Source organism: Rhamphochromis longiceps, linkage group LG3 (assembly GCF_057381845.1).
Source record: "Rhamphochromis longiceps isolate RC_006_pf linkage group LG3, R_longiceps_female_GT1.1, whole genome shotgun sequence".
NCBI classification, from domain to species: Eukaryota; Metazoa; Chordata; class Actinopteri; order Cichliformes; family Cichlidae; genus Rhamphochromis; species Rhamphochromis longiceps.
The window spans coordinates 16,052,524-16,075,274 of NC_140559.1; the positions used below are offsets into that span (position 1 = coordinate 16,052,524).

Genomic DNA, 22,751 nt, shown 5'->3' on the forward strand with positions numbered 1-22,751 from the left:
GAGACAGGAGGCTGAACGGGCCCCTCGGACCCTCCAGCGGAGACGAGGAGGTGCTGGCCGGGCTCACTGGAACCCCCAGCGGACGAGGTAGATGGCGGCGTGGGAGCCGCGGAGTCCTGGATGAGCTCATCCGAGCTTCCAGCAGGAGCTGATGTAGAGCCAGAGAGGTTTGGGACCCCTGGCTGAATGTTAAGCCGAACAGAAGACCGCATTGCTATCGGGGACTGGGCCAATGGTTCAGGTGCGAGCTGAGCTACTGGAGATGCGGATGAGAGTGGGAGCTGAGCTACTGATGGTGGTGAAGTAGATAACTGCACGGGAGACTGAACTGAGGGCGTCTGCACTGGCACAGGGGACTGAACTGATGTCTGTTGTAACGGAGGTGGTGAGAGTGGAGTAGGCAGTGGAGTTGATGACTTCACAGGAGAATGAACCAGAGGTGAGTGCACAGGAGACTGAGCTAGAGGTGGTAGTGATAGTTGAGGGGAAAGTGGAGCTGGTGATTGAGTGGATGACTGTGCTAAGGGATGCTGCACTGGGGACACTGGAGACTGCACTGGGGACACTGGAGACTGCACTGGGGACACTGGAGACTGCACTGGGGACACTGGAGACTGCACTGGGGACACTGGAGACTGCAGTGATGGTTGTAGTGGAGGTGTAACGGGTGGAGGAGTGGCTGAAGTGGCTGTGGGTCGGGCGGCTAGTGGCTCAGCTACAGAGTATAGTAACGGCAGGGCTATGGGTTGAATGTCTGACTGAGTAGCAGCCTGAATGGCTGGGTGTAGTGATGGTTGGGGTGGAAGGGAAACAGGTGGTAGTGTGGATGACGGAACTAAGGGCGACTGAGTGGCAGACCGAACTGATGACTGAAGCGATGGTAGAGGTGAAAATGGAGCGTGTGGTGGAGTTAATGGCTGAGCTAGCGGGGACACAGGAGACTGAACTGAGGGGGACACTGGAAACTGAACTGAGGGGGACACTGGAAACTGAACTGAGGGGGACACTGGAAACTGAACTGAGGGGGACACTGGAAACTGAACTGAGGGTGGCTGCGAGGGAGCTAACTGAGCTGGGAAGGGCTGCGAGGGAGCTGACCGAGCTTCTGGTAGCTGCACAGGCGATAAGCAGCTCGCATTGACTTCCGCCACACAAAACACAGCCCCTGAATGAACAGTCATAATGTCTGGAAAAGACACAGAGTTCTCACTCACCACAGCAGGTGAATTAGAAGGCCGGATGTCCGGCTGTGGGGTGGCGCGGCGGCGGCGTGAATGCCGTTTTCTTCGGGAAGCTGGAGGTACGGTGATGGAGGAAACCGGCAACGACGGAGAGATCACGGCCGGCTCCTCATCCTCCGACCACATTGCTGCGAGAAAAGCAGCGGGTGAGTGACAGTCAGAGTGGAGGGTGGATGGAGAGGAGTCCAGTGGCAGCAGCGTGGAAACGTTTCCCGATTGTGGCGGTCGCTGTTGCGGTATGACGAGCTCGCGAACTTGTACTGTCTCCTTGGCTTTCTGCAGATTGGACAGTAGGCCCGAAAATCCTGAGAGCTCGTGAAGATGGGGATTCCCTTTGAGAATAGCCTCGATGGCGTTTATCCCAATGGACATGGCTTTAATGTCCGAGGCGTGGGAAACTCGCTCCCACAGGCTGAAGATGCGGGCCAAATCGCTTTCCCGGGAGGAGCCTGCTGGGTCCATGTCTGGTGACGTCGTACTGTCAAGGCTCGGCTGTGTGGCAGGCAGGAGGAGGACCCAAAATGCAAAACTCACACACACGGGGATGAACTCAAAAAGCAGCTTTATTGCTGACCAAAGATAATAGGAGATACAAAACTAAACTGGGAAAAACTAACATAAAGCTCACCAGGAAACATGGGGGAATCACACACAGCATGAGGGACGACGTCACGCTGAACAGAGGGAGACGAGGGCTCATAAATACATAGAGGGCACACAGGGGGAAGAGAGAGCATGGGGAGAACTTAGACATAATGGGCAGGGGAAGCATGGAATAAAACATAAGGAGAGACGAGGGCTCACAGATACACAGAGGGGCACACAGGGGGTAAAAGCCATGAAGGCAAAACACTTAGGGAACAACACAACAGGGCAACTCAGAAAACATGGCCTAAATAAGGAACAAAATACAAACATACAAGGAAACTAAGAACACTGGGCCAACATGGCCCAGGACCATGACAATTTCAGAGTATATTGATTGCAGAAGTGCCACCAATAACTTGTTTGTTCAGCTACTGTTGTAGTTTTTTTTTCATTTGTGAAAATAAAAATCTGAACATTAGTTAGTCACAATCCAGACGGGATATTTCGAAGGTTTTCCCTGTGGAAAAGCAAAAGTATAAGTTTGAGAAGATGTGGGTTCTATCAAGGAATCCTGCTTTGCCGAATATAGAGCAGAGCACAGAGCACTGAGGAGGAAAACATTTTTTTCCATATCACCACCAATTTATCTCCCTCCAAAGAACAAAATAATCATCAGCTTAGAGTGGATTAAATAAATAAGTAGAATTGATGTGATTTTATTATCCTTTTCTAAAATCATTTTTGTTTTTGTTTTGCTCTAAGTTGCTTTAATACAATCTTCTAGACAAAAAGTCTAAATAATGAACATTCATTTTTTTAACCTTTAATGAAACAATACACACATATATATATATATGATCTCACCCCCTCAGTGAGATCATATATACATATATGTATATATATATATATATATATATATATATATATATATATATATATATATATATATATATGCGAATGGGAACCATGAAGAGGCCGCTAGAAAAGCTGCAACCACCAAGTACCTGCAGAGGGTCAGGCAAGTCCTGAGGAGTCAGCTGAATGGTAAGAACAAGATCCGGGCCATCAACACGTACGCCCTGCCCGTGATCAGGTACCCTGCTGGGGTAATAGGCTGGCCAGAGGAGGAGATAGAAGCCACTGACATAAAGACAAGAAAGCTCCTTACCATGCATGGAGGGTTTCACCCCAAGTCCAGCACCCTGAGGCTGTACGCTAAGCGGAAGGAAGGGGGCCGGGGACTGGTGAGTGTCAGCACCACAGTCCAGGATGAGACAACGAACATCCAAGAATACATTGGGAAGATGGCCCCAACTGACCGAGTGCTCCGTGAATACCTCAGGCAGCAGAAACCCAAGAAAGAGGAGGGAGACGAGGAACCATCATGGAAGGACAGGCCCCTGCACGGTATGTACCACCGACAGATAGAGGAGGTGGCTGATATCCAGAAATCCTACCAGTGGCTGGACAAAGCTGGACTGAAAGACAGCACAGAGGCACTAATCATGGCAGCACAAGAACAAGCTCTGAGTACAAGATCCATAGAGGCTGGGGTCTATCACACCAGGCAAGACCCCAGGTGCAGGCTGTGTAAAGATGCCCCAGAGACAATCCAGCACATAACAGCAGGGTGCAAGATGCTAGCAGGCAAGGCATACATGGAACGCCATAACCAAGTGGCCGGCATAGTGTACAGGAACATCTGTGCCGAGTTTAACCTGGAAGTCCCGAGGTCAAAATGGGAGATGCCCCCAAGAGTGGTGGAGAATGACCGAGCTAAGATCCTGTGGGACTTCCAGATACAGACGGACAAAATGGTGGTGGCAAACCAACCGGACATAGTGGTGGTAGACAAACAGAAGAAGACGGCCGTAGTGATCGATGTAGCGGTTCCGAATGACAGCAATATCAGGAAGAAGGAACACGAGAAGCTGGAGAAATACCAAGGGCTCAGAGAAGAGCTCGAGAGGATGTGGAGGGTGAAGGTAACGGTGGTCCCCGTGGTAATCGGAGCACTAGGTGCGGTGACTCCCAAGCTAGGCGAGTGGCTCCAGCAGATCCCGGGAACAACATCGGAGATCTCTGTCCAGAAGAGCGCAGTCCTGGGAACAGCTAAGATACTGCGCAGGACCCTCAAGCTCCCAGGCCTCTGGTAGAGGACCCGAGCTTGAAGGATAAACCGCCCGCAGGGGCGTGCTGGGTGTTGTTATATATATATATATATATATATATATATATATATATATATATATATATATATATATATATATATATATATATATACAAACAACTATTAATCTATATTTGTCCAAATAGCTCAAATAGGTTGCTCTAGCCTTTCCAAGTAATATCTTTCTTTGGGGCCTGCTGTCCAGACTCTGAAACCAAGTCAGATAAAAAACAAAGTGCCATGATCAACAGGGGAGCTGCCATAGTAGGTGTGACTGATGCGATTTGACCCGCGAGACTACTCAGATTTCTTTATATCAGGGTGAGCAGGGAAGACACGCAGATGTCAAGGCAGTCAGGCTGTGTGAGTCCTCCCACCCACATCGACTCATAGGATCAGGGATTAGAACTTCAAGGAGCTGAACCAGACTTCCTGTATAGCAGGTTCATGGGCCTACCAATTGACATTAGCTTAAAAGGCACCAGCATGCAAACATCACCTCAATCTTCAGCTATGCTAGCAACCTTACTCTTCTCTCAATATCATGGCAGGTGTTAAGAAAAGTGGAATAGAGAGAGATTCAGCTTTGATATTTGTGTAAATAACAAACAGACTGGTTCTTATATAGCGTTTTTCTCATTACTCAGAGTGGGTGAATGAAGCAAGTTACACCACTTGCATTATTCACACACACACACACACACACTTTTTCTAAGCTTTTACTTCTGTATAAATGCTGGTTATCTAACATTCACTCACATTCATATTCCGATTGCTATAAGGCTGCCCCCTGCTGGATGATCCACAGCTGCCCTCAGGATCTCTGATAGACCAGGCCAAACACCTGGGCAACCTGACCTCTGTTAGTGTTCTTTGGTTTTTTCTTTCTTTCGGGAAGTACAGGACAATGACTACCTTTTAAAAGATTTAATTCATTTCAGCAGTTGAAATTAGAAGTTCCAGCATGCTGAACTTCAATGTGAATCAGTGATCTGCTTCACAAACAGGATGACCCTGTAAGTGGGCAATACAGTATAATACCACAACAAAAACAAATACTATTATGACTCTTTTCTGGGAAACAAGCAACCAGTCCTGCCATCTCCCGACTCAAATTGTGGTCGTAAATATTTTGTACTTGTAAATCAGGATTTGTATGTGTAAAAAGAATTTGTGTGTGGACTTAGCCAAAAAATACATGTCAAATTCTGCACTCAAGTATCACGTTACAAGTATGAATTTTGACCCGTTTTTTCTTCCTTTCATCTGATTGGCCAATGTCTTGTCAATCACAAATTTAACTATCCAATCAGAGAACAGATGGGTTTGGCCATCCGGTCGTTAAGTGATGACGTGAGGAATCCTACTTCCGGGCCTAAAGTAGTCTGCATTTAATATGGCTTTTGTGTTGTTAACATGTTTAATGTTTTGTATTTTCTTCTATTTGATCTCAAAAAGCTCCTAAAACAGTCAGTGATCACTGTTGACCTCCCTGCTAATCATTTATTTAAGCTCAGTTTTTAAAACCTTACGATGTAACTACAGCCCAGCCCATGCAGCAGTATATGAATGACTAACCTCGTATTGTGGATTGATCATCTCAGTTGTTCTCCTGGCTGAAGTTTGGTCCTTTTACAGCATGTCTGTGAAGGTTCTCAGTCATCCAGGTCATCGTAGTCAAAGGAGCTTGCATAGAAAAGCGTCTGGACTTCTTTAAGTTACTTGAAGACGTTTCACCTCTCATCCGAGAAGCTTCTTCAGTTCTAAGGTCAAATGGTGGAGAGTCCCAGATATAAACCTAGTGGGAGTTTCCCCCCACGGAGGGACAAAAGGACCCCCTGATGATCCTCTAATCGCCTGAGCCAAGGTGTGAAACTGGGTGTGGGCCCCAATCAGCCAGAGTTTCGGGTGAGTTCATTGTGAAACCTGGCCCCACCTTATCATGCGAATTCCTGAGATCAGATGGCCCAGGATGTGAGTGGGCGTTAAGGCGTCTGGGAAGGGATCTCAAAACTGGATTATAGATGGCAGAGAGTTGGTGTCGTAAACCCCCGCCTCTGTTCAAAGATGGTCGCTCACAGTGGACATAGATGGCTTCTTTCACTCCTCTTTCAAACCATCTGTCCTCTCTGTCCAAAATGTGAACATTGGCATCCTCGAAAGAGTGTCCTTTATCCTTAAGATGCAGATGGACTGCTGAGTCTTGTCCCGTGTAGGTGGCTCTTCTGTGTTGTGCCATGCGCTTGTGAAGTGGCTGTTTGGTCTCTCCAATGTAGAGGTCTGGGCATTCCTCGCTGCACTGTACAGCATACACCACATTGTTAAGTCTGTGTTTTGGCGTTTTATCTTTCGGGTGAACCAGTTTTTGTCTGAGCGTGTTGCTGGGTCTGAAATGCACCGGGATGTCATGCTTGGAGAAAACTCTCCTGAGTTTTTCTGATACACCGGCTACATAGGGGATGACAATGTTGTTGTGTCTGTCCTTCTTATCCTCCCTCGCTGGTGTCTGGTCTTCTTTTCTGTGCCTCTTTGCTGACTTTAAGAACCCCCATTTAGGATAGCCGCACGTTTTGAGTGCTTCCTTTACATGTGTGTGTTCCTTATTTTTTCCTTCAGGCTTAGAGGGAACATGTTCCCCCATGTTCCTTTTACAGCATCCTGCCATGCGATTACATTTGTTCCTGACCACTGAGAACACTCACGTTAACTTTTATCGAGTGGAAAAAAAGTTAGCTTGTTTATATTATGCTAACATAGCTGTGTCGCTAGCACATCATTATATACCAGCTGACCAAACTTTAGTAACCCTACAAATGTCACTGCTCTTTAGTTTTCTGTCTTCATTTATGCTGGAAGTGATAACAGAGCTGTACGTTTTAATTTGTTTCCAAAACCCCACAGTCAGGACATGCTATATTGTATTTAGATAGAAGCTAGCGAGCTAACTTCCTGCTAACTTCTAACTCCGTTAAATGTCATAAATTCAGTTTTCATGGATGCCTGGATGTTAAACTCAATTGTTACACCTGGTAGAGCAGAACGCTGATCATTTTATTAAAGATGAAAGACTTTAGACAGTTTTTCAACTCAGTAATGCCATAGTGATCGTTTGATATATGGACCTGCAGCGGAGTTTAGGCCCAGACACGGCTAGTGACGTCAGACTTAACGACCGGATTGGAGGGGTGCTTTGATCTGATCACACTGACATAGAACTGAACTGAAAGTGTGATTATTTGAACTATTGACTCATGTTATATGCTAATGATTATTATTATTTTCTTGTTTTGAGCCAAATTAGATTTTTCTATAGGAACTCTGTGTTTAAGCACCAAATTGGGTTTGAGAACAATTTAGAATTCTTGCAAGCAAAGACAGAAACTGCTCACCATGATCAGTAGTGGGCATAAATTCATTGAGCTCATAGCACTAAGTTGGCTTTATTTGCCCTGCAGAACAGACCGGTTTTAGACTCTCAGACTCTCAGTTTGTCTTAAATAAGTTGTGAAACTGTGAAACTGAAGGTTTTAGTTTCAATCTTATTTGTAAATCAAGAACTAAAGCTTAAAGAATAACCTCGGTGTGTCATTTAGAACAAAGCTGGGATAACTAAAATGATCTTAATCTATGGACGGTTAAGTGTGACCTGTTTGTGTTTTATTAAAGATGCCGACTTTTCATTCAAAGGTTTTCAGTTCTGATCTTTACACGGTGCTTTGCTCCACCACTCCTGCCAACCTAGAACTGGTCCAGTAGCTTTCATATTTGTCTTACAGTACAGCAGGTAGTTCCAGGACACACACAGACAAACACAGACACACATATTACAGTGTTACCTTCAGTTTAATTTTATTCTTATAGCACAGCAGTCAGCTAAAGGTGCTTTATATTTACATGTTATATTGTAAGGTAAAGACAATAATACAATAACTCATAATTAAAGGCAGAGAGTTGTATATACAAACATGGTGAATGAAGAAGAAACACTCAGTCACCAGCAGTCTACACCTATTGCAGCATAACTAAGGGAGGATTCAGGGTCACCTGGTCCAGCCCTAACTATATGCTCTAGCAAAAAGGAAAGTTTGAAGCCTGATCTTAAAAGTAGAGATAGTGTCTGTCTCCTGAATCCAAACTGGAAGCTGTTTCCACAGAAGAGGGGCCTGAAAACTGAAGGCTCTCCCTCCCATTCTACTTTTAAATACTCTAGGAACAACAAGTAGGCCTGCAGAGCGAGAGTGAAGTGCTCGATTTTATATCTGACATTTCAAATACATTGGATTGATTTGAAATATTCTAATATTATAAGATGATGAGAGGAATTATGTTAATTTCCTAAAAATCAAAGTTCACATTCCCTGCATTCAGATGATATGATTCATCTTAGTCTAGTATCTACATGTTAACATGTTTGTTTGCTAAAGGACTGAAGAGGAAGAAGTTCACAAGGAATCATTTAGAACAGTTGAAAACATCAACTGATTGAATCCATGAATCTGAAAACGTGTTTCTGAGTGAAACAGACAGAACTGTTCAGCAGTCAGAGTGTTTCTCTAACAGGAGGACACTCTTTACACCCAACTCTGCACAGACGCACCGAGCAACCAGGATTGAACCCAAACCCAGGATAAAGAGTTTCAGTGAATGTGGTGTTGAAGGTGTGGAGGTGGATCAGCAGGACAGTCCACATACACTGCTACTCTGTTAGAGACAGGGGAGGGGGAGGAGGAGGAGATGGATGTCACATAATGAGGACCATATTCAGAGCAGATCAGACTCCAGGAATGATCGTTCCATCCAAACACGCAGTCATAACTGTTTCCTTTTCTTCTGTAACTCACTGATATCTCAACTGTTTCTTTCCACTCGACCTCCCAGTAACAGCGACCAGTCAGACCATTACTACACATCAGCTGAAAAAAATAATCAAATCTGTCTAGATGATCAGGATATGACTGAACCTCCTCCACATGTGTCATCTTCCTGTTGTTGTCAGACAGTTTAATGTGTCTGTTTACTGTGTTTGTGTCGATTCTGAGTTGACAGGAATCTGATGAAGAGAACAAACACAATCCAGCTGCAGTTATTGATCCATCATCTGTTCAGTGATCGATTGATCGATGCTGTCTGTGTGCAGTGTTCATCTCACCACGCGTGTGTTCATTAAAATCATTGTTTGACCGACTCTCCTGGACCAATTGCTGTTTTTGTGCTCACCCTCAATATTTGAACTTGTAACAATACCTAGACTCCAATTGAGGTAACTGGGTGTCATTACTGCCAGCAGGAGTTATTGTTCTATTAAATCTACATTTATCCAGAGCCAGTAGTTTCAGGTTTCTGTTAGGTGTCGCCTGCTCTGGAAGACAATTGGTGATGGGTGCTGATGTCTCTCACTTCATGATTCTTAAAATAGAATCACAGTTGTTGTTCCTTAGTTGGTGTGTCGCAGAGTGGGGAAAAATCATTAGACACATGAACATGGTGAAGTGAATCGGGGACTTCCAATTAGGACTCAGCTCCTCCTCACTATCACCCAGCCAGCCTGGTTTCTGCTGGGAGAAAGCTAATGGTGGCAAAGTTACCAACTACAGGCTACCTACAGGATTTTCCAGGTTTCTGAGCCAATTCAGTGATCCTGGCCTCCAGAGCTGCAAATAGGCTGCATTTAATACAAATAAATTTATTACTAAGCTAAGCTAGCAAATGTCGAAAGACTAAAATAAAAGACAAAAGTACTGTGAATATAAAGGGCAGTTAATTTCAATTGAAAGTGTTTTTAATTAAACAAGTACACACAAAAGCTACACAAAACAGCACAGTGCACTGTAGCATGAACAGGAAGTGATACAATACCACAGAGAGAGCCAACACTGAGTGAGAGTTCCAAACACTTGATTAAGTCATTAAGTAATGAATGCCATTTAAGGGTTCGAATGCAAGGGTTTCTGCAGTTCCCAACCAGCATGGAGGCATGACTGAGAGTTTGAGCTCCAATAAAATGATGTGTGTTAGCCCTGCGACAGACTGGCAACCTGTCCAGGCTGTACCCCGCCTCTCACCCTATGACAGCTGGGATAGGCTCCAGCAGCGTGACCCTGAAAAGTATTAGCGGAAGCGAATGGATGGATGGAGAGCAGCTTTGGTTTCAGTTGCTCAGATGATGAAAATCAAAACAACCAGAATCCTTTAATACCTGTTATAACCTCGGGCACTGATAGTGCATAAAATGTTGATACAAGCCTTACTGAAGCAAGGTGAAGGAGTCTGGAGCAGCTCCCAGACTGCGTAAAGCACCAGTTTAACATGTGAACACATCAACTCTCATTTTATCCTTATTTATAAATTTCTTATTTCTTATTAACAAAATGGAGAAATAAGATGTCAGTAAAGCAAAAAATGGTTGTGAATGCTGGATTTTTTTATAAGGAAAAGAAATGAAGATATTAGCTATATTTAATTTTTTTGTTATCAAAAATAAAAAGTGCTAAAAAGTGATGCAGTCATCCAGACATGTGTAACTATTAAAGCAGAATCTTAGACAAAACTCACATTTCACACATTTAATAAAGTGCATTGTTTTCCTCACAGCTCACCAATTTGACCTGTTGTCCGTTTGTTGAATGTTGGCTCTCCTGGACGCCTTTCTCACTTGAGCCCGAAAGAGTCTTACTGAGGAAAAAGTAAACAACAGGGTCCAGGCAGACATTGAAAACTGACACCATGGTGGCTGCCTCCTTCAGGTAGAACAACATTGGCCCCACAGAGCAGCTGTTCAAAAGAAAAGTGTCGGGAAGTCGAACCAGGTGATAGGGGACAAAGCAAACACAGAAGATGCTGACCAGCACCAACATGTTCCTGCGAGACTTCACCAGCTTCTCAGAGGAGGCCAGCTGCCTCTGCTGTGCCTTCAACACCCTGCGGGAGGTACTGTAGTAGAAGAAGACCAAAGATATGAAGACCACGAGGAAGATGATAGTGCAACTGATGTGAATTATTTTGAAGACCAGGCTGAGTGATGCACTAAAGAGGGAACCACAGCGGCTCAGGGTAGAACTCAGAGGTTCTTGGGTGAACAGGATGGTGTAGGTGATGGCAGGAATCAGAAGAAAAACCCAGGTGACCATGGAGATGATGTTTGCTGCTTGTACTGTCTGCAGCATGTGCATTTGTGAAGTATGAACAATTTTCAGATACCTAGCGAGAAGAGACAGGAGGCAGGAGACAACTTAATTAAGCTGTTACAGAGGTGCCAACATAGCTTATTATGGGCCAATCTTTTTTTCTTTTTGTTGTTGTTGTTGTTTTTGTAACGGTATAAAAAATGAAAGGTGGTGGATTGGCCAGATGCAGGTCGATGTGTAAAAATAACTCTGATGTTTGGTGGTGGCTATGGCAGAGCTCCCACAGAGGCCAGCAGGTGGTGAGCAAAAGGGAAGCCAGGAGGAGCAGAGATCCGTGGCGGGCGCGTTTGGTATTGAGCTGAAAAGGAACACAGTTTGTCCCGGACTTCAGCTACAATGAAAAAGACACAAAGCTGGAGTTATTCTGCGTCTTTATGCTGCACAGCTGCCTTTTCTACTCTCACTCTCTCCCCCTCCCTCTCCCACTTCAATCATGAAACTGATCAATGATCAGCTGATCGGCTTTTCTGTCGCAGGTCCCGTCTCTATTTTTTGTTTTGCGCACTTTGCGCCAGAACGGGGAAACAGGCGGAGGTCGCGCTAAACAACAGCAGCACGTTTAAGCTTGATCAGCTGTTGCTAGAATTTATTTAATATTAATTTCTAGTATCAACTGATGTTTGCTGGAGCCACAGCTGTAAAGCTGCTGGTCATGATATGGTTTGGTTATGTGGTGAGAGGGAAACATGAAGATGAAACCAGGAGATGTCCTTACTGAATCATCAGAGCTGAACAGGTGATGGAGAAACAGGTTTACCTTTTAGGTGACATGAATGAGTTGAAGGGAAGTTATGAACTTTTTCTGAGAGACAAATAACACCAGGATCCTTTTCTAAGTAGCTGACAGTTGGTAACTGTGCAGGGGCGGATCTAGCAAAGTGTTGCCAGGGGGGCAGGTAGGGCATTAACAGGGAGAGGGGGGCACAAAGAAATACTTTTCTTTCTTATTCTTATTTAAAATATCTAGCTTTTAATAAATAATTATCTGAATGTTACAACTAAAGTTTGTATGTGATGTAAAATGTATAGAAATCATACATATACCAACAAGACTGTACATCACTGTCACAACAGGGTTTGTTTTCATTCAAAGTCTTTATGGCTTTAATACCTGGTGGGCCGGTCAATTAATTATTAAGTCCAAAGGAGATTTCTACACTTTGATCTGGAGCACAGGGTTCATAACTAACACATTATTCTGGTTTTACTAGGTTCCTTACCTGTCAGCAGCAATGGACCCCATAAATATGATGCTGGCATACATGTTGAGGAAGAAAGCAGAAGCCCCAAAGCTGCAGTAGAGCTGCTGAATGATGAGAGAGCTGCTAGCATAGTGGCTGATGCGCAGTGGCAGAGAGAGGCAGAGCAGGAAGTCAGCAGCTGTCAGGTTCTTCATGTAGACCATCAAGCTGCTTGATGCCTGCTGCCGAGCTCCACAAAAGTAAAACTTCATGATGAAGCCATTGAGGGGTAAACCCACCTGTAGAGACACAGAGAGGACGACAGGACTTTGGTAGATGCACAGAGAACCTCGTTTCCATCAGAGCACAATCTGAAGACTTAAAACTCACCAGAAAGACCAGACTGTAGACCAGAATAAAGAAAGAGTTGACTGATGTGTTGACATAATCACAGGTCTGGCCATCTGTCACATTTATTGGTTCATTCATGTTTCTGGAGCTGAAAAATAAATCCCCTTCATTAAGATCTCTCTTTGATAGGATACGCCTTCATATTATTTTAGGTAAATCAAAAGTCAAACTAATTTTAAATATAATGTTGAGATCCCCTAAATCCCTCAGAAAGTTTGATAAATGTCATCTTCTGGTCAGTTAAATTCAGTTATGGCTGAATGTTTCTGCTACTTACTGCTAAAGAGATGGGCAATGAAAGTGGACACTATATCTTCTGAATATTTCTGAACATCAAACTCACTGTTTCAACGTTAAAGTGATCCCTGTAAACTGATTGTTAGTTTTAGTTTCCTTATTTTCCTCTGAGTAATTGATTCGGTCACTAGTTAGCTAACATAAACTAATGTAAGTCTATCAACCAACCAACCACATGATGTTCTGTACCAACAGAAGATGGTGCTAAACATAAACTTTGTGTCAGTTTATAAAGAGCAGGACTCAATGGATTAAATTACTCTTTAACTGTGTAGTGTTTCATGTCTTCTTTAAGAACAGCACAGTGCTAAATATTTCACTGTTTTCTCAGATCCTGCACGTAGCTTTAGACAGCATGCCATGAGGATTAAATTTGTTGATATGAATCTCATCAGGAGCTCCTTCTTAGTTTTCAGAACCCAGTTTTATATTCAGCTGGTTGTTCTGTCACTCTCTTGTCTTCCAGGTGTAGCGCCTCGAGCCTCTAGGCCTTTCAAAATTGACTGGTACATGCGTATTTGGTTGATCTGGACAAAGGTGACCAATCACTCACCAGGGATCATTACAAAGGGGGCAGCTGCTGATTTCTATGTATTAGTAGCGTCTTTATTGTGGGCAGCTGTGTATGTAATTCTGGGGTACTCTATACATATAAAGCACATAGACAGACACATGTTAGAAACACTACCCTATGCGGTTGATGCTACATCTGTATGGTTTTGACTGAACTTGTTGTAGATAGACATGACCTTTCGAGAAGCTGTAGACCAGTTTTGTTTTATTATTGAGTTTTCTAATTTGGCTCAGCCGCCTGGTCCTCCTCCCCCACCTCTGTTTTTTTCTTGATTGTTGTTGAAACATGTGATAAATAAGCACTGCATGCCTTTTACACCTGCCCCCCACCCTCCCACAGCTCATTTTGCAGTGTGGCTGTAACAACAGCATTAAATTGGTTCAACTGTTAAACCGTTTTCTAAACCTTTGCTCAGCACAGATGAGCAGAGCTTTGAGGTTCACTGCTCGCATAACCGTAGATGTATTTTTTGAAGGAAACGCTTTTGTGCAGCAGAAGAATGACTGAATATTGGATGACTGAACACACAGCACTGAATGTAATGATGGGCTAATGACAGACTGTTCATTATGAACCACATATATAAGTGTAAGGATGACTATTACACCACGTGGCACCAGGACGCACCTAGGCCTTAGTCAGTGAGAAATTTGTAATGGTGTCATTACACATGCATCCTGATAGAGGCAGCAGTGGTGCTGAGGCAGCTGTGTGGAGTTGATTTTAAGTGTTTCTGGTCCCCAGGTCAGGAAATGTTAAGTCATCTTTGAAGTCAAGCATAAATTTAGTAGAAGCACAAAAGATTCAGGGATGATTAACCAGCAGGACTCACCTGTGTTTCTGGAGGTTTCAGTGAGCAGGAAAAGCTGCTTCAGTTGTTTTGTGCTCTTGGTGTAACAGTGCTGCTGTAGATCAGGAAATGATGGCCACACCACTAACCAGCACTTATTTCCTGTTACACATGTCACGTGTCTTTTTTATTTTATTTCCCAGTTTAAGTTATTTGTTATGTTTTGGTGTTTTTTTGATGACCCTGATGATCCGGATCCATGATCCGGACAGCAGACTCCGACTAGAGTGGACCCAGCAGATTTTGTTTTGTAAATTTTGAGGAGTTTCAGAATCAGCTCCGTGGGCGGTGGATTTTTCCTTTTTCCGAGAGGTAGAAGGAATTCAGGCAAAGGATCTGCAGTTTGCCCCAGTATGCTGACTTGACCTGGCTGAAGGACTTTGTCTTCACTCAACAATCCCCATATTCACTACTGAGCCACCCCACCCAAGACTCATCATGGATCACGGTCATATATCATACAGTTGGTTTTCTGATGTAGCTCCACAGTTTCCTCTGGGAGATGGACAACCTGAGCAGTGACAGGAAGCAGGCAGCAGGTGGCAGCAAATCACCACAGTGCTTTTGATGTCACTGTCAGATTTTGATATCAAAAAGAAGGCCTACAAATAAAAGCCTATCCTGACATTTTCTGCTTAATCTTAAATGAAATACAGCACCTTATCAGGTCAGAACTATCAGGTTTGAAAAAAAAATGACTTGGCAACTTTTAAAATGTATTGTAAAAGTCCTGAAATAAACATGCAAACAAGAAGAAAAGCAAAGGACTGAACCAAAACTAGGGCTTCTTTTTTGAAAAGAGAGAACAGATCTGGAAACAGTTTACATTAGTGGGTAATGTAAACATGTAACTCCTTTCCTACTTGGTGTACACTAAATAATAAATGTATGAAACAAAATGTAAATTTAACGAAGTTTCAGTGATGTGTAAAACATTTAAACCAACATTCAACTGAACACGACACAAAGAGAACAAATTCAGTATTTTTTTATTTGAAGAGTACATTTCTAAACGGTAACACGATGATACTGTTTCATATATGCACTAATATTTTTTACCCATTTAAAATAATATTTTACTAATTTATTACAGGAAAAACCACATCCGCTCTTGCACAATGTCAGAGTGCAAAGAATAAAACGCAGCACTTCCTCTCTTAATTTCACATTAAAAGTATTGCAGTCACCTCATTTCAAATAACCTTTTAATCTGAAAGAGATCCAGCAGGAAGTGTTTAGTGTGGTAACTGATATCAAAGAAGAGAGTCTCAGCAAAGTCTGTGGTTGTGTCACTAATATCACGTCACTGAGCTGCACTTGTGACGGCTCAGCTCACGCCACCTGTCTTTTCTTTGTTTTACTGAAGCGCAGTTCATGCAGTCCAATCCGGTCATGCTAGAGGTCTGTGTTGGGTTTTCTCTGTGCTCTCATAGCTGGTGCTGCTCTGTAAACCCGGAAAGATGAGCAGACGTTTCAGAGGTTTTCAGGAAGTAAACCCGAGGAACAGGTGGGTGTTTGAGTGTCGGGCAATCCGGCTGACCCACAGTCACAGACTTTTGTTTTCAAAAGTAACATATGTACGTCTCTTGTTTTGTTTTGTGATAATTTAAATGTCAGTCATTAGGTATGTATAGGGTTGCCAACTCCCTGAAAAATAAATAAGGGACACCTCGTGGCCAGGGCCGGGCGACCCAGTTGTCTTCACCCTTCCCAGTGTGGTGAATTTTCTAGCTCTTTTTTTGTGTGTGAAATTATTTTTTTAACCATTTGACTTGAAGTTGATTTAAGTAGATGCATATTCTATTCTTTGTGATATGAACACATGTGAAACAAATGATCATTTAGCCATTTATTTTTAGCTCAAAATGACAACATTAACACAATAAAACAGGTCTCTTTCTTAAACAGAAGCCTGTCATGCTTAACTTTTGAGAATATAAGTAAATCTTTCTTTAAAAGAACTCTGTCCTGCTTAACTTAAAATAATAGAAAACAATAGAAAGAAAAATATTCTTGTAACAGTGCACATTTAGTGCATTTAGTACAATTGGCTTCAGTTGAGGTATTATTTCAGCTTTTCTAATGCTAATCAGCTGCTCCTGTTTGTAAACCCGCTTGTTCCCATGATTACGCATCATAACTCATCATCATTATTCATCTATGTATTACTTTTATGTATTAGTCATCAATTTGTTGTAATCATCTATCCTTGCAGTTGTTTATTACACAAAATAAATTATATTATCACACTTCTGGCCACATAGCGCTGATATTCACTGCACATGCCCATATTAACGTTTTCCAGCCAGGTGTTTTCCTTTTCCCATTCTTCCCTTTCTCTGAGGGGAACAAACATTGCTGCTCTAATGCTGGGCTCACACTGTGCGATTTTTGGCCCATTTTGAGCCGATTTTTGAGTGATCGGACCGATTTTGGCCTTCATCGTGCGTCGTGTAGTATACGTGGGGTAACGAGAAGTGATTAACACCTCACGACCAGCTCCCGATCATCAATCGCTCGTGAGGGTGTCACCACAGGCGCTCACACTGCTCACGCGCAAACGTAAACGTTGGTGAAAAAGATGGAGCAGCACAGCTGTGCAGCGTGTGATCTGGACACAAGCGATGGAGGCACAACTTGTAGAACTTTGGAAAGCTCATCCGAGCCTTTTCGATGTGGCATCACAAAATTATCACGACCACAACAACCGTGAAAATAGTTGGATCTACATCGCTGCTCAATCACAGCTGCCTGATCAATGTTTTTCATTAGCAATTTAGCAAAGTTGATGGTGGTGGTGTGCGTGTCTGTGTGAGTGAAAGACAGAGAGAGCGAGCGACAGATTTTCTGTTATAACCTTCATGTTATGGAGGCACAGTGTGAGCACTCAGGTCGCATCAGAGCATCGGGCGGTATAGTGTGAGAGTACATCGTGACATACGAACTTCTAACCCCTGCGAGTCAATCGTGCAGTTTGAGCAGGAGCTGAATAACGTGACTGAAAAAAATCGCACAGTGTTTGCCCAGCTTTAGGTGTACTGTCATCCGAGACTTGCACCGCAGAGTCGGTGTTTGTTCCCCTGTTGGCCATGCTTCTTGTTGTGGTCATCTGTTGTCTTCTGGTATTTTCTCTGTAAGCGACCTTTCCTCGACCAATGAGATGAGCGGTAATCTGAATTGTCATACTCGAATTGTCATAAGTGTGCTGTCAGCTCATTGGTCACAAAGCAGGAGAGGGGCTGGGAATTATGTTTTCAAACAAAGTGTTAATTCCATAAACATTTATAGACTACTTTTGATTCTCACTGTATTACGGGACAAAGTGCGTCCCTTATTAGCTCAATACGGGACGTGTACTTTTGTTTCGAAATACGGGACGATTCCGTATTTTAAGGGACGGTTGGCAACCCTAGGTATGTAGGAGCTGAATCTCCAGCCCTGCTGAGAATCCATTCAGGCAGGGGCGGGGCTTTATGTTGATGGGCGCACCATGCAGCCAATCACATGCAAAGACAGAGTGGGACGTCGGAAAAAAGTGAAGAAACGAGTGGAAACATAAAATGAGCATCTGGCTGCATTTCAGTGATACTAGAGACAAAGCTGAGAGCAGAATCTATAAAGTTATGAATTGTTGAACCTTTTGGGGGTGAGAGGAAGAACATCTAGTTTAACAGGATGTATCACTGATCTGTTATTTAAATATAGACACGTGTTATCCACAGAAACGTCAGAATCAAGAACCACCAAAAAGCCAAAACAGCAAACGATTAAAGAGCAGATACACAGACTCTGAAAAAAGATGGACATGATAGACGTACATGGACATGCTATCAAACTACCCAAACCTTTTATCACTGTCTGACCAAAATTCCCTGAACTAACAGAAACAGAAGATCAAAATTGGGCTCCACATTTGAAAAACATCATGAATTTTACTTTCACCAAGATAAAATCTCACTTCCTGCACAGCTCTGTCTCTCAGTATGCTTTGAGACCAAGTCTACAGTTGTGTTTGGTGTTGAAAAAATTCCACAAGAAATTCTGTTTTTCACTTTCTACCATAGATATTTATGTGGTTATATGTGGCCCGCCATGTAAAATGAGTCTGACCCCAGTCTCAGACTTTGAAACCACTTCCTGATTGTTAACAATTTATGAGTTGTTAACATGTATCGTAAATCTTAAAATATGAGCATAAACCCTGAACATTATTTCGTTTCAGCTCACATGTTGCTCACAATACAGATCTATACGTTTGGTGAAGTAGCATGATCATTTGGTGGAGCAATGCCACAAAGAGGCTTAAATATGATCCACAGTAACAGGTTTTATCAAGTGATTCCCTCGGTGCAGGAAGAAGTGCAACATACAAACACACAAAACATCAAAGATCACACAAGTGTTCATTCATTTTTGGTGCATTCATGTTTGCTGTAAATCTGAACTTCATGCAAGCTCCAATGTTGTCCTGTCAATTCAACTGATAAAGAGCAGGTAAAGTTTTCTAAATGACTCTTTAAATACATTGAACACCCAGTTATGATTACTGAATACCTTAATAAAGATTTTATCAGTTCATCTTTCACTTCGAACTATGAGTCTGGCTGAAAGGAAGCAGGCTGTGTTGAGGGTTGAAATAAAACCATTAAAGAGGGAAGAGGGACTGGCACTGGTAACTGCAGCCATATTGCCTTCCAGTGCATGTATATCTGTGGACTCTGCGGTCTATACAGAATTAAAGCTGACATGTGATTTTCATACATGTTGGTTTATTGCAATGTACCAACTGTATTTAAGTTATAGAATATATTTAGTTTACTTTAAAATGTAGAAATGTGTGTAGGTGTGTGTGTAGGACATTTATAGGACATTTTACCTACACCCACACAGTTTACCCTGCAGTAAAATGTGAGCAGCTAAGTTTTGATTCGAAACAGGAAACTGAACAACCACAGAGCTAGAGTTAGTATCTGTTACACAGACAAACTGCAGGCTGAAAAAACAGTCCACGTCAAAGAAACTGACTCACTTTACTGTTCTTAAAACACAGAACAACTGAAGGGTAACGACTTATTGATTTAAGAACTATAGCATCAAAACATTTGAAAGAAGACAAATCAGAAGTAAAGATAGTTTGAGCTACGTGTTAGCGTGAGGTGGAAAGAAGAAAGGTTAAAAGCTAAGCCATGTGTGCAGTAAATCGGTTCGGTTACTTTGAAACTTTGTGGTTTATAACTATAGAAAGAGCTCAGTGTTGGTCTCTGTTGTTCAACATGCTCACCCAGAATGCTTTGCAATCTGTTAAAGGTATAGGTCACTACCATTAGATCATTTATTGGATCCTTCAAAACTTCTTAGAGATGAATTGATAAGTCAACTCATTTAGACAAGCAATAACATTAAACAGGAACCATGACAACAGAGTTCTGCCTGGTCAGAGCTGGCTTGAACCTGCCTTATCGAGGAAGAAAGAAAGCGGTTACAGCTGTTGGCTGGCCGACATGATTGACGATGGGCAAGCCATGAGCACTCAGACTGCATTTACTGCACGCCATATGGGAAGATCTTGGAGAAGGTTCAGTTGTTAACCAGGAACTGAGTGTCCCTCAGTATGAAAGGGCATTTTATACTACTGCTATTTAAACATGACCTGCATAAATGTGTATTATAATGTGTTGAAGGCACAGGTGAAGTCTTTTGCTTGCTCTCCAAGGATTCCTGTGTGGACCCCCTCTAGTAATGTAGAGCTATGACTCCTAGTTGCAGAGGAACACTTGTTTTGTCTTGATTTAAACTATTTTCTACTCGAAAGAACAAAACTTCGAAATAAGAAATGAAAAATTATTAAAGTAGCAAAACAGGCTGGAAACCTTATATTTTCTTCTTCTTGAGGCATTGCCTATGTTTTGCTTCTCGTCATGAATCATAAAAATTGCTGCGGACGAAATTTTCAGCAGTAATTTTCACTTCAGTTTTTATTTATAAATGTTAAAATATTTTTGTTCATAAACACTGAAATTCAGATTTCACACATTGGATATTGTTTGTAGAAATTTAACCACAGACTGGTTCCGTTTCTGTTTGCTAAAACTGACACAGACTAATAGCTGAAAGTTGGCAACATAAACTGATGCTCTCTGTGTGGGAGTGTGTTTGGGCTGATTTGTTCTCTCAGCGCCACAGAAAGTTCTCTAGTATGTGAGGGCTTAGCATACATGATACTGGTTTTACTGGTCTCATCTCACTCTCGAAAAGCTCCAGCTCCTTCTTTATGCTGTCACTCTTGTGACAGCCAGTGGACTGGCCTACGTCACACTCTCCTCATTTGCTTATTGAACGTTGACTCTTATGGAGGCCATACTCCGATTCACCTGGGCCTGAAAAGTCTTACAGAGGAAAAAGTAAACAACAGGGTCCAGGCAGACGTTGAAAACTGACACTATGGTGGCCGCCTCCTTCAGGTAGTACAACACCTTAACAGCAGAGCAGTTTCCCGACAGAAAAATATAGGGGAGTCGAAACAGGTGATAGGGGACAAAACACACACAGAAGATGCTGACAAGTAGCAACATGTTCCTGCGAGACTTCACCAGCTTCTCAGAGCCAGAGGAGGCCAGCTGTGTCTGCTGTGCCTGCAACACCCTGCGGGAGATGCCGTTATAGAAGAAGACCAGGGATATGAAGACTAAGAGGAAGATGATAACAGAGAAGATATGGACGATTTTTTGGACCAGCCTGACCAATGAACTAAACAGGGGACGACAGCGTCTCGGGGTGACGTTCAGGTGTTTCTGGGTGATGAAAAACAGGCTGTTGCTGGTGACTGCTGGAATAATGAGACAAACCCAAGTGACCACAGAGATGATGTGGGCAGTTCGTACTCTCTGTAGAATGTGAGTTTTTGAAGGATGGACTATCTTCAGATACCTGGAGAGAGAATAGAAAGAAAGGTGTAGAAAAATTCACTAATCAGTCACAGTGGTGCCAAATCTTCAGAAGACATTATTGACTTCTAGAGAGATGTCTGGGCTTTGAAATTAACAATGATGACAAGAAATACAGTCTGAAATTAGTAAAGGTTCCTTACCTGTTGGCAGCAATGTACCCCATGAATAGGATGCTGGCGTACATGTTGAGGAACAGGGCATAAGCTCCAACTGTGCAGTACAGCTGCTGAATGATGAGAGAGCTGCTAGCATAGTGGCTGATGCGCAGTGGCAGAGAGAGGCAGAGCAGGAAGTCAGCAGCTGTCAGGTTCTTCATGTAGACCATCAAGCTGCTTGATGCCTGCTGCCGAACTCGACAACAGTAAAACTTCATGATGAAACCATTAAGGAGTAAACCCACCTGAAATGACACAGAGAAAATGGAAATGACAGGACTTTGGTAGATGCACAGAGAACCTTATACCAATTTCTAAAAAAAATTGAAACTGAAAATTTACCACAAACACTAGACTGTAGACCAGCATAAAGAAAGGGTTAACTGATGGGACAACTGGATCACAGGTCTTGTTCATAATGGAAGTCAAATTGTTGGGGCCATCCATGTTTGTGGAGCTGAAAAATAGATAATAAATACATTGCATATAAATGCAAGTTTCATCTTGAAAAAGATTCAGTTCAATCCAATGTATTTTTATAGTACCAAATCAAATTCAAATTCAAATTCAAATTCAAATTTAAATTCAAATTTTATTTGTCACACACACAACCATACACAGTATGACATGGGGGTGAAATGCTTGTAGCTGTACAATGCCCGACCATTAAATGACAGAAGAAAAGTTTTACAATATTTACAATTTACTACAAAAATTTACAAATTAACTTAGGAATTTACAGTAAAGAATGTGCAAATAGCAGAAGAGATTATAAAGATAAGGATTATAAATTATAGGAATTATAGGATTATAGGAAATCACAACAACAGCTGCCTCAAGGGAGTTCATATTGTAAGGTAAATAATACAAAGAAAACAGAAAACTCCAACAACCATATGACCCCTGTTAGGAAGCGCTTTGGAGACAGTGACAGGAATAAACGTCTAATAGAACCAGGATCTCTGAGGGGCGACTATCTGCTGTGACCGGTTGCAGGTGTGCAGATGAAGACAGGACAAAGAAATGTGGTTAAAAAGAGCCAGAGATTAACAATAACTAATGATTAAATGCAGAAAGGTGTGTGAACACATATTAACTGAAAAAGATGACTAAAGAAGAAACAGTAGGTGCACCAAGGGAATCCCCCAGCAGC

General features: G+C 42.6%; 2 protein-coding genes across 2 annotated transcripts; both read right to left on the reverse strand.

Moving 5' to 3' along the window:
* Positions 1-237: 237 nt before the first annotated feature.
* On the reverse strand, positions 238-12,853 carry LOC146673143 (uncharacterized). The gene is made up of 6 exons (XM_085402629.1): positions 12,755-12,853; positions 12,404-12,663; positions 10,596-11,196; positions 1,215-1,733; positions 1,099-1,165; positions 238-416 (listed from the first exon to the last, which is right to left on the reverse strand). The coding sequence occupies exons 1-6, from the start codon at positions 12,851-12,853 to the stop codon at positions 238-240; spliced, it is 1,725 nt and encodes a 574-aa protein (XP_085258755.1).
* Positions 12,854-20,646: 7,793 nt separating this feature from the next.
* LOC146673144 (P2Y purinoceptor 14-like) lies at positions 20,647-22,045 on the reverse strand. The gene is made up of 3 exons (XM_085402266.1): positions 21,941-22,045; positions 21,584-21,843; positions 20,647-21,423 (listed from the first exon to the last, which is right to left on the reverse strand). The coding sequence occupies exons 1-3, from the start codon at positions 22,043-22,045 to the stop codon at positions 20,826-20,828; spliced, it is 963 nt and encodes a 320-aa protein (XP_085258392.1). The 3' UTR covers positions 20,647-20,825.
* Between the last annotated feature and the right edge of the window lie 706 nt (positions 22,046-22,751).